The sequence below is a fragment of the Sorex araneus genome, chromosome 5 (genome assembly GCF_027595985.1).
Source record: "Sorex araneus isolate mSorAra2 chromosome 5, mSorAra2.pri, whole genome shotgun sequence".
NCBI lineage: Eukaryota > Metazoa > Chordata > Mammalia > Eulipotyphla > Soricidae > Sorex > Sorex araneus.
The window spans coordinates 118,440,822-118,453,468 of NC_073306.1; the positions used below are offsets into that span (position 1 = coordinate 118,440,822).

Sequence of the window (12,647 nt, forward strand, 5' to 3'; positions counted from 1 at the left end):
ATCAACAACAAAGACTCCACCCTCTGAAGGCCGCCCTCCTCCTCACTCCCGACACTTCCCGCCGCTCCCTACCAATTTTACTTTTGGAGGATCAGGGGGTGTTGGCCCCAGACATCACTGTTCTGTTAGGGAGACTTTCAAAACAAACAAGCCACACTGCTTGGGTGACGGTTCCTCCGGGTGCAGACACACAAAGGCAAGTGAGCCTGGTGCTGAGGCCCAGGGAGCTCACAGTCACGGCAAAGGACGTAGGGCAGGGGGCAAAAGCCCGAGTGAGGGCAACAGAAAGTACCACAGAAGTACCGCCGGTCCCCCGACACTGTTTTCTGAGCAGGGTAGGAAGACCCTCTGTGGCAGGACGCCCCATGCTGCTCATCTGTCGTCCATAGGATTTGGGAGTATTGCCCTGGGACATGGCTCAGATCCCCGCGACTCTCACCACACCAGCCCTGTGTGGCTTCTGAGCCTGTAGTGAATTTACGTCCGGGGTTCCGTTCCTCGGCCCACAGTGGCCGCGCTGCTGGACTGTGCAGATGCCGTCTCTTCCCAGCATGGCAGGGAGTGCTCGGATGGCACTCCTGAGCGGGATTCTGGTCCCCGCCCAGCCACTTACCAGTTTGGGGATGTCGAACAACCGTTCTAGCGTACTCTTTCTCATCCACACAGTGGATGCCTCCCATCCAGGCAAGGCAAGTGAGCAGGTGAAGGAGCTCCTGCATATGTTACTCATAGAAGCCTGGACACTTGGGACACAGCGGGCACTCATGGCATGGTGGGGGTTTGGATTCTCCTCCCTCTGTGACCTGGGAGCATCCCAGAGGCAGAGGCAGTTTCTGGAAGAGCCAAGGCCTAACAAGCCCTGCGTCCCTGGCTGCTCTGGCTGGGGGGCTGAGCTGAGACAGACCTGCAGGCCGGACGGCTCGAGGAGAAGTACTCACATCTGTAGACGTGGTTCCACACGGGGAAGAAGGCCATGTAGAGGGCCACGTCCCCCACCGTCGGGTAGGACTTGAAGATGGAGATGATGGCAATCTGGATGAACATGAAGAAGATAGGGTGTTCCCTGCAGAGCAGACAGGGAGAGATCAGTGGGGCCCACACCCATCACAAGACTCCAACCATTGGGGCTGGAGCAATAGCACAGCGGGTAGGGCATTTGCCTTGCACGCGGCCGACCCGGGTTCAAATCCCAGCATCCCATATGGTCCCCTGAGCACCGCCAGAGGTAATTCCTCAGTGCAGAGCCAGGAGTAACCCCTGTGCTTTTTGGTGTGACCCAAAAAGCAAATAAATAAATAAATAAATAAATAAATAAATAAATAGATAAATAAATAAATAAATAAATAAAGACTCCAGCCATTAAGCCCCCAAGAGGGAACTTCAGAAAGGGTTGGCTCTGCTACCCATAGGCCATAGGACTGGGGTTAGAGACAGCTTAATGAGCTGAGCACCTTTTGCACGCAGGAGGCCAGTTTTTTTTTTTGTTGTTGTTTTTTTGGGGAGGTCACACCCGGCTGTGCTCAGGGCTAACTTCTGGCTTTGTGTTCAGGGATCATTCCTAGTGGGCTCAGGGGGCCACATGGGATGCTGGGGATTGAACCTGGGTCATTCACATGCAAGGCAAGTGCCCCACCTGCTGTACCATCCTTCCAGCCCCAGAAAGCCAGGTTTGATGCTCAGTGCTATGTGGTCCCCCAAGCACTACTGGGAGTGAACCCTCATCAATGAGCCAAGAAGACACCCCTGTATCCCAGCACTACCTGGCACAGTCCAGCCCAAAATGAAAAAAAAAAAAAAGAAAGACATTAGGTCAGATAGGCAGCAGAGCAGTAAACTTTGGGGACCCAGAAATGTCCCAAGGTGATGAGGATCCCCAGCAAACGCTAGAGGAACAGCCCTCGGAGACGTTTCCCATCAGGCCCTGCCTCTACCAGCGCCAGGCCTTCCCCCAGGAGCCACGGAGGAAGAAAACAAATGAAGTCAGTGTTTTTTTATCACCGGCTTTAATGACTGCTTGTCAGAGGCATTAGCAGCCTCCCTTGGCAGAGGTCCCCTGAGAACTGGACTCAGGGCAGGAAGTGGCTACTGTGGATGCTTTTGTCTGGACAATACGCTTGGCGGGGCCCGTAAACCCTTAGCTCCTTTCCAGGAAGGGAACCAAGAGCGGCCGCAGCTCCGCAGTTCTCACATGCAGGAGTGGTGACCATCTTCTGAGCCCTCGCTCCAGCTCATTCGGGAGAGACCCCGTTCCTCGGCCCTCTCACAGGAGCCTCACCACACCTCCTCTGCCCCTGAGGGAGGCCGCACCACACCCTGCCCTTCTCAGAAAAGGAAACTGGAGCTCAGAGGCGCTGTTCACGCAATGGAGGGGCCTGTCCCAGGACTGCACCTCGCAGGCCCCACACGGGGGCTGTGTGTATGGAGGGAGGGGGTTCAATCTCTGCACTCCTCCAGGAATGACAGAAGGATGTCAACTGGGAGAGCAAGACCCTCCTGGGACCCCCCGAACGACACTCATGCCGCCACACCTGGAGGCCCAGCTCACAAGGGTTTGCTTCAGAGGTTAATGACACCATGTCTCGCAGGTCAGAGGTCAAGGTGACTCAGTGGGCAGACATCTGATATGTGCAGGCAAACAGGTACACACCCAAACACTGTGTTTGTTTGGCAAATGCTTCCAGAAGCCGGCGGGCAAAGGCACAGAGGCTGGTGGCCTCTGAGAAGGGTCGGGGAGCTCAGAAGACATCATTCTAAAGACAGTTCAAACAGCTGTCTGGGTGGCGAGGACGCCCGCCACATTTCTCTGAAAAGGCCAGCAACGGGCCCAGAGGAAGGGCACAGGGGCTTAGCACACTTGCCTTCCAACCTGGCCACTTACGACCAGGAGTTCACATCCCTGGTGTGCCAGATGTGTCAAGCACGATCCTGGCAGCCCTGCTGTGATCCCCAGCGCAGGGAGGTGGCTCTGAAGCCTGAGCATGGGCCGTGCACAGGGAGCCACAGTACATGCGCTGTGGCGAGTGGCAGGAGGGGGAGCAGAGGACTCAAGCTCTTAACATCTATGTCCAACTCTTCCAGCTCTCCTTGGCCAGCCTGGCACAAACATCGGTGCCTGCGGTTACCCTTCCTTGAAGCCAGCACGACAGAACCTTCTCCAGAGGTTACTGTAAGCGACTGCTCTCTGGCACCTGGCAGGGCGCAGAGGACTGAGCAAAGATCTGGAACCAGACAAGCCAGTGCCACTGCTGACTGTGTGAATGCCAGCGCCACTGCTGTCAGACGCTGGGAAGGAAAGTCATCTCATTTCTCCGAGCATCCGTGTCCTCAGCTGTATCGTGGGAGTGGTGACCGTGAACGGCCACCTCCCAGACATGCTGGATGGGTAAGGCACAGTTACATTTCTGCGAGCCTAGAAAGGTGTCTGGGATGAAGCGGGCACAGCACAGAGTGGCTCTCGCATTCTGCAGGAGAGCGCTCCAGGGGCCACCATCCGAGGAAATGCATTTTTCCTGAAGATGCACCCCCTCCCCCCCAATGCCCCAACCCAGCTTTCATCCAAAACAGTGAGTGGGAGCAGCAGGTGGACTTAAACATCCCAAAGTGAGATCAGGGCAGGGGTCATCCCAAGCACCCTCTGCAGGGCTGCACTCGTGGGACTACTGCAGGCTTGGCCCCTAGGACCTGAAGCGAGGCAGGGCCCAGATCCCTGGGCAAAGGTGGCATAAACTTGAGAAGAGGGCCCCCGGGAAGGGCACCTGTCAGGCTATGGGGCAGGATCCCCGGATGACTCTGGAGGAAGCAGCAGCAGCAGGTGAAACTACTTACTTTAGCTTGATGGCTAAGGGGATGGTGTAGAAGAAGATGTTGATCTGAAACACGCATACAAAGAAGAGGCTGAAGTGTTCAAACATCTCTGCAAAGAAGTACCAGAAAAGACCAATGTTTGGAGTGAGATCTGGAACAGAAAGTCTGAAATGAAGAAAACAAGGGCAGAGAGAGACAAGGTGGAGTTAGACACCGTCTGCCTCGATGGGGCTTTCTCCTGCAGACATGCGCACACGGAAGCGCTGAGAAGGGCTCCATCCCTGTGGAGATGTGAGGGGATCTCCCAGCACCCTGAAAACAGGGAGTGGATGAAAACCAGAGGCAAAGATGAACATTAGCTGAGCCAAACTCTGGCATGCATCAGAGATCCAAAATAAGGCAGGGACCCACGCTAGAAATCAAAAGTTCAGTTCCTTGAGGGCCAGAGAAAATAGTACAGTAGGTAGGGCATTTTCCTTGCACGCAGCTGATCCAGGTTCACTCCCCAGCATCCCATACGGTCCTCTGAATACTGACAGAAGTAATTCCTGAGCACAGAGCCAGGAGTAAGTCCTGAACATCGCCAGGTGTGGCCCCAAAACAGAAACCAAAAGATCAGTTTCTCTCTAACTGGCATACATGTTTAACATCAGGAGGCACTCAGAACCACAATCCCCTCCCCTTCCCTTTGGGTGGTGGTTGTGACGACTGGAAGAAGCTCACACACCTGGTGGTCACACACACTCAGCTGCAGTGCTCTGGAGTTGTATACTTCTGTGGTGGCTTGTGTGCTTGGATCACTAATGACTGTCAGGATCGCACTCGACATGTGAGTTTTATTTTATTTTTATCTATTTTTTGGTTTGGGGGTCACAGCCAGCTGTATTCAGGGCTTTCTCCTGTTTCAGTGTTCAGCGATCACTCTTAGAGGGCTCAGGGGACCATGTTGGGTGCCAGGGATCAAACCCAGGTCAGCCATGTGCAAGGCAAGTGCCCTGCCCATGGTACTATCTCTCCAGCCCCCCAAGAATGAGTTTTATTTTTATTTTTTTTTATTTTGTCACCTGGACTTTATTGATCTAATAAAATTACATTAAGAATTGAAATGAGGGGCTGGAGTGATAGCATAGCGGGTAGGGCGTTTGCCTTGCACGCGGCTGACCCGGGTTCAAATCCCAGCATCCCATATGGTCCCCTGAGCACTGCCAGGAGTAATTCCTGAGTGCAGAGCCAGGAGTAACCCCTGTGCATCGCCAGGTGTGACCCAAAAACCAAAAAAAAAAAAAGAATTGAAATGAATTATACATTATTGTGCTCATGTTTCCCCCATACAAAGTTCGAGAACCCATCCCTTCACCAGTGCCCATTCTCTACCACCAGTAAACCCAGCATCTCTCCCATCCTCCCCAATCCCATCTCCCCCCAAGAATGAGTTTTAAATAAATAATACCAGGGCCACCGCAGTAGTACAGTGAGTAGGTGTTTGCCCTGCATGTGGCCAACCCAGGTTTAATCCCTGGCACCCCAATGACTCCTAAGCTCATCCCCTGAGCCCCACCACGAGTGTTCCCTGAGCACAGAGCATAAGCCCTGCAGTGCTACTAGATGTATCCTCAAAACCAAAACTAAAATCACGACTATCTATTCTAGCCATTCCAAAGATTTGCCTAGAGAAGCAAGCTCAAAGACAAAGATATTGGTTCCCCCCACTCATGCCACATCCCCACGTCAGAAATCACACCTGGACTACAGTGAGACCTCCACTGGGGACTGGGGGAAGCGTGGACAGGTCCTGGTTGGCATCCGAGACCAGTTGTTCTCAACCTTTTGACAGAGGAGACAGGCCCCTATCCAAGCACTGGACCTCAAGTCAGATGGCTGAAAAGCACTGCTCTGGCCCGGGGTTTTTTACACCTTTTCCATTTGCGACCCTTGCCTTTTTTACTTGAGAAGTATTTTCCTTTGGTTTTTGGGCCACACCCAGCAATGCTCAGGGCTTACTCCTGCCTCTGCACTCCTGGCAGTGCTCAGGGGACCATATGGGATGCCATGGATCAAACCCCAGTCAGAGGCGTGCACGGCAAATGCCCTACCTGCTGTACTATGGTTCTGAGGAATTTTATATGACCTCGAGTATATAAAATAGGCATACAAATCAAACATCTGCTGATAATAAATCATATGTTTCACTTAATGAATTTTTTTTTTTTTTTGGGTTCGTTTTGGGCCATACCGGGCTGTTTTCAGGGCTTACTCCTGGCTCTGTGCTCAGGAATAACTCCTGGCAGGGCTAAGGGTGCTCATTTGTGGTGCCAGGGATTGAACTGGGACGGGCCAATAGCCCTGGTACTATCTCTCAAGCCCCATCATGCATTTTTTTAAAACAAAATTTTTGGGGCCAGAGTGATAGTACAGCAAGTAAAGCATTTCTCTTGTATGCAGCCGATCTGGGATCAATCCCCGGCATCCCATATGGTCCTCCAAGCACCGCCAGGAGTAATTCCTGAGGGCAGAGCCAGGAGTAACCTCTGAGCATCGCCTGGGTGTGACCCAAAAAGAAAACAAAAATTTTTTGCAGCCCTACATATTCAGTTCCACGCCTCCTCTCAGTTTAAGAAGCTAGGTCTCAGGGCTGGAGCAATAGCACAGCGGGCAGGGCGTTTGCCTTGCATGCAGCCGACCCAGGTACGATTCCCAGCATCCCATATGGTCCCCAGAGCACTGCCAGGAGTAATTCTTGAGTGCAGAGTCAGAGCCAGGAGTAACCCCTGAGCATCGCTGGGTGTGACCCAAAAAGCAAAAAAAAAAAAAAAAAAAGAAGCCAGGTCTCGGTGTAGTGGTTCTCAGAACAGACTGTACCAAACAGACAAAACTACTGCAGCCTGGGGCCACCAACCTAGGGGTTCTGCTGGCGCTATCAAGGCCTCAAACAAGTTCCTAGGAATATCCGGAAGCTGTCTGGAATCGGAAGCACTCCCTCCATGAGCCAGAGAAGACAACACAGTCAAAAAGCTCTGTGCTAGGTGCTCCTGATGCTCCCTCACCCTCGGCTCCAGCTAGACCCGTGAAAACCAAATCGAGCTTCCGGAGTTCCCCACGGAGGTCTCGGTTACTTACATGAAGCCATAGACAGCAGGGATGAAATCCCAGGAGCTGAGGAGGAAGAAGGAGAGGCAAATGATTACCACGAGACTTCCCAGGTACATCATGGCATACTCCCAGGAGAAGATCCAGAAGGCTCTGCTCTTCACTTTCACGGGAATGTACTGCAGCTAGGAAAGAAGACAAAAGAGGTTACTGAGAGACACTGGCGACACAGACCAATGAGGATCCCTCCTGCAGTCACAGGTCAAAGAAAAGCTGTAAATCAAAAAATAGAAAGATACATTAACCAAAGAAAATTACTTTGACCTTAAGGGGTCAAAGATAAGAGTACACAGGTAAAGGTACTTTGCCTTGCATGAAGTAGACCCCAGATTTGATTCCCAGCAGGTTTGTTGAGCACCAATGGGAGTAACCCCTGAGCACAAACTTAAGGAGTAGTCCCTGAGCTACTGTGGTCCAAACAACCCCACTATCCCAGGCCATATATGTTAATATTAAAAAGCACAGGATTAAAGATGTTCTCTAATGATAAAAAATGATTCTTCATGGTGGGGAAACGGTGAGTAGAGCATTTGCCTAGCAAGGAGACTCTGAGTCAGACCCCCAGCACCATGATGAGGAAGAAGAGGAGGAGGAAGAAGGGGAGGAAGAGGAGGAGGACAGCAGAAGGAGGAGGAGGAGGAGGAAAATGAAGAGGAAGAGGAAGAGAAGGAGGAGAAGCAGGAAGAGAAAGAGGAGGAAAAGTTTAATCCACAGAAAGATATAACAGTTAACTGAATGGGAAAAACATATTTACATTCAACACATCAGATGAAAGTTTGGTACCCAGGATATATAAAGTACTCATAAAGATGAACAACAATCAAAAATCAAAACCCTATGGCTCCACGGCTTGGAAACTGATTTCATGTGCTGGGGAAAGGGAGGCGAGATGGAGAAGAGACCACTAAGCAAATGATGGTTGGAGGGGTCACTTGGGATGGTAGATGCGTGCTGAAAGTAGGCTATGGACCAAACATGATGGCTGCTTAGTTCCTATGTTGCAAACCATAACACCCAAAAGGAGAGAGAGACAGTAAGAGGGAACGTGTCTGTCACAGAAGCAGTGGGTGGGAAGGGGTGGGAGTGGGGAGGGGACACTGGGAACATTGGTGGTGGAGAATGGGCACTGGTGGAGGGATGGGTACTCGAACATTAAAATGTAATCACAAAAATTTTTAAGTCTGTAACTGTATCTCATGATGATTCATTAAAATAAAAAAAAAGTAAAAAAAAGAAATTAAAAAAAAAACCGTATCAACAAATGGGGAGAGGAGATGAATAGACACTTCTCAGAGGAAGACAGGTGGATGGCTAATAGGCACATGAAAAAATATTCAGCATCACTTATCATCAAAGAAATACAAATCAACACAATGAAATAGCATCTCACACCAATGAGAGTGGCATATATCAAAAAAGAAAGGAACCATCTGGGTTGGCAGGGATGTGGTGAAAAAGGAACTCTTATCCCTTATCCACTGCTGCTGGGAAGGTTGTTTGGTAAAACCCCTGTGGAAAATAATATGGAGAGTTCTCAGTAAACTTGGAATTAAACTGCCGTATTATCCAGCAATTCCATTTTTCAGCACCTACCCCCCAGGTCATAAAAACACTCTTTCAAAAGGACATATGAACACCATTATTCATTTGCTGCACTCAGTACAACAGTAATATATGGAATCAACCCTGGTGTCCAACAACAGATGAATGGTTTATGAACATGTGGTATATATACACAATGGAATAGTATGCAGCTGCAAGGAATGAAGAAATCATGCAATTTTCTGCAACGTGATTGGAACTGGAAGATATGTTGAGTGAAGTAAGTCAGAAGAAGACAAAGAGGATGATCCCATTTATCTGTGATTATACTGGATGACGAAATGTGTTGTAGTGAAAGGGGGATGCCTAACTCACCTTCGACACAGTGTCTAGAGAGGAGAAGGTCAAAGAAGAAATGAAATGAAGGGGGGAAGAGGAGAACTAAAAGTAATGGGTGAACAGGCATCAGAACTTCAGTTATATGGTGATATGGGTGAGTGGTATAGCCAGATATCCAAAACAGACTCAAGAACACTGAAAAGGGACTGGAGTGATAGCATAGTGGGTAGGGCGTTTGTCTTGCACGCGGCCAACCCGGGTTCTATTCCCAGCATCCCATATGGTCCCCTGAGCACCGCCAGGGGTAATTCCTGAGTGTAGAGCCAGTAGGGACCCCTGTGCATTGCCAGGTATGATCTAAAAAGCAAAAAAAAAAAAAAGAAGAAGAACGCTGAAAACACGAGATCTAAGCTGCAACCACTGAAACTCTGTAATGTGCCTGTCAAATTGACAGGCAGGGATGGGTGGGGCGGAGGGGTGGGGGGAGGAAATATGGGACACTGGTGGAAGGATTGGTGTTGAAATATTATATGCCTAAAATTCAATTACCAATGGCTTTGGGAATCATAATTCTTAAATTAAAAATAAAGAAAGAGGGGCTGGAGCAATAGCACAGCGGGTAGGGCGTTTGCCTTGCACACGGACAACCCAGGTTCAATTCCCAGCATCCCATATGGTCCCCCGAGCACCGCCAGGAATAATTACAGAGTGCAGAGGCAGGGGTAATCCCTGTGCATCGCTGGGTGAGACCCAAAAAGAAAAAAATATATATATACATACATATATATATGTATATATATACACATATATATTTTGGGGGAAAGACAGTATAGAGGGTACAGCATTTGCCTTGCAAGCAGCCAACCTGGTTCAATCCCCTGTATCCTACATGGTCCTCTGAGTACTGTCAGGAGTGAGCCTGATTACAGAGCCAGGAGTAACCCCTGAGCACCATTGGGTGTGGCCCAAGAACACACACACACACACACACACACACACACATATGTATATATAATTGAAATAATTCCATTAAAGTGCTAAAGTGCAAAAAGATAAAGACCAAAAAAGATGACAGTAAAATGTAATGTAAGCACTGCACTGCCATCCCGCCATTCATTGATTTGCTCAAGCGGGCACAAGTAACGTCTCCATTGTGAGACTTGTTACTGTTTTTGGCATATCAAATACGCCACAGATAGCTTGCCAGGCTCTTCCGTGCGGGTGGGATACTCTCGGTAGCTTGCCGGGCTCTCCGAGAGGGACGAAGGAATTGAATCCAGGTCAACCCCGTGCAAGGCAAACGCCTTACCCCCTGTGCTATTGCTCCAGTTCAAAAATGTAATGTAGGGGCTGGAACGATAGCACAGTGGATAGGGCGTTTGCCTTGCACGCAGCCAACCCTGGTTCGATTCCCAGCATCCCATATGGTCCCTGGAGCACTGCCAGGAGTAATTCCTGAGTGCAGAGCCAGAAGTAACCCCTGTGCATCGCTGGGTGTGACCCCCCCCCCCCAAAAAAAAGGGCATTTATTGTACAAGCCTTTCAACTTTTACAAAAGCATAAAAATTGGGGCCAAAGACATAGCACAGTGTTTGCTGAATGTGCCCAATCCGTGCCTAGTCCTTGGCACCATACAGGGTTCCTCAAGCACCACCAGAAGACACCTGAGAGCAGAGCCAGGAGTAAGGCCTGAGTACTGCTAGATGTGGCCCCCAAAGAAAGAAAAAAAGAAAGAAACAAATTTAAATGGGGGGGGAACTGATTTGAGAAGATATAGGAAGTGTGAATGGTCCTAAAACTATTAAAGAAATTGAGTAAGTAATGAAAAAAATTTCCATAAAGAAAAGAGCAGACCGAGGCAGCTTTACAGGAAAGTTCCACTCTCATTCAAGAAGGTGATGGCTCAGGGACCAGAGTAATATACAGCAGTTAGGGTTCTTGCTTTACATGCAGTTGACCTGGGTTTGATCCCTGGCAGCTTATAGGGTCCCAGGAGCTCTGCCAGAAGTAATTTCTGAGCGCAGAGCTAGACGTGACCCCAGAGCACCGTTGGCCCCAAAACTAAAACCAGAAGAAAAACAACTATTGGGGCTGGAGAGATAGCACAGCATGCAGGATTTTTGCTTGGCAGGTGGCTGACACTGGTTCAATCCTCGACATTCCTTCTGCTCTCCCAAGAACAACCAGGAGTAATTCCTGAGTGCAGAGCCAGGAGTAACCCCTGAGCATCAAACATGGGAGGCACGTGCTCTACATGTCCCTAGTGCCCGCCTGCCCTCCCTCCCTCCCTTCCTTCCTTCCTCCCTTTCGGTTTTGGGGTCTTCTCTGGTAATGCTCAGGACTTACTACTGGCTCTATGCTCAGGGATCACTCCTGGTGGGCTCAGGGAACCATATAGGGTGTTGGGAATCAAACCCGGGTCAGTTATGTGCATGGCTAATGTCTTAACTGCTGTGCTATCACTGTGGCCCAGTCAATACAATTTTGGACAGAGGTATTTTTTTATAACAATTCCGGAGCAACTTTATGTATTTACTAGCATTGAACAAATAAATATACTGCAGAGAATGAAAATTAGGTTTCTAACTACTAGGAGTTAGAACTAAGGAAAAGGCAGTTAGGAAAAAAGGATTACCATCAGCCCTGTGGTGCTAAACTGCTACCAGGGGGTCAGTGCAAACAGACAAATCAGACACGGGTTTGTGTGTGGCGACATATAGACGCTTCGGGGCTCTGTCTGCTGGAAGAAATGATATTTCAGCAGCAACTAGCATGACTGTCAGCCAGACCGTGGTTTCTAAAGAACACTCTACAGCACAAGCAACCAGGAGTCCTTGAAGAAGTAGCTGATAACAGGGCTGGGGCCGGGGAACACAGGACAAGGCTGGAACAACTTGTACGAGAAGGAAATGTCAGAAACAGGTTGGTCAAAGGGGTAGAGGAGCCAAACAGGAGGAGTTATCCATGGCCAAAATGAAAACATTTGGATCAATATGCTAAGGGTCTTAGCAGAATTTAGGAAGGAGGTTAGGGCCATACCTGGTGGTGCTTGGGGACTACCCCAGGTATCTGGGGGACTGCGCCCAGTGGTGCTCAGGGGACAGTGGCGTTGTGCTTCCTGCAGGCAAAGCAAACACTCAGCCCTTTGCACTATCTCTCTGCCCTTTAAGGTGTTTGCAATGCGAGGGATCAAATTCAGGCCCTCACACGCATGGCAAGTGTCCTACTGCCCAGTGACATGCTTCGAACTGCTACTTTCCCTTTTGGAATTCAAGCTTTCCATGTCGCAGCTAAGGGCCTACAGCACAAAGAGGTGATGAAGATTTATCCCTGAATTATTTCCTTTATTAGTTTTTGATTTTAGCATTTCTGTTTAGGTTGTTGATCCATTTTGAACTCTGTATTTATTTTTTGTTTTGTTTTGTTTTGTTTTTTGCTTTTTGGGTCACACCTGGTGATGCACAGGGGTTATTCCTGGCTCTGCACTCAGAAATTACTCCTGGCAGTGCTCACGAGATCATATGGGATACTAGGAATCGAACCCGGGTCAGCCGTGTGCAAGGCAAACGCCCTACCCGCTGTGCTATCGCTCTAGCCCTGAACTCTAGATTTAAAGTGAGGTAGGAATCCCACTTCATTCTTTTGCTTGTGGCTAGCCAGTTACCCTGGCACCATTTATCTGTTCAAGAGACTACTTCTTCTCTATTTAATGGTCTTGGCACCTCTGTCAGAAAAAAAGAACTTCAGCTGGGGGCATGAGAGATAGCATAGCAGGTAGGGTACTCACCTTATATGGGGCTGACCCAGGTTTGATC

At 49.5% G+C, this 12,647-nt stretch overlaps 1 protein-coding gene across 1 annotated transcript in view; it reads right to left on the reverse strand.

The window, feature by feature from the left end:
• PIGU (phosphatidylinositol glycan anchor biosynthesis class U) overlaps positions 1 to 12,647 on the reverse strand; it is a 97,783-nt gene that overhangs the window by 14,709 nt on the left and 70,427 nt on the right. Inside the window, exons 8-10 of the mRNA XM_004612552.2 lie at positions 6,922 to 7,076; positions 3,826 to 3,969; positions 939 to 1,063 (exon numbers count right to left, since the gene is read on the reverse strand). Of these exons, the coding sequence (XP_004612609.2) occupies positions 939 to 1,063; positions 3,826 to 3,969; positions 6,922 to 7,076 (424 nt within the window). The remainder of the gene's footprint in view (positions 1 to 938; positions 1,064 to 3,825; positions 3,970 to 6,921; positions 7,077 to 12,647) is intronic.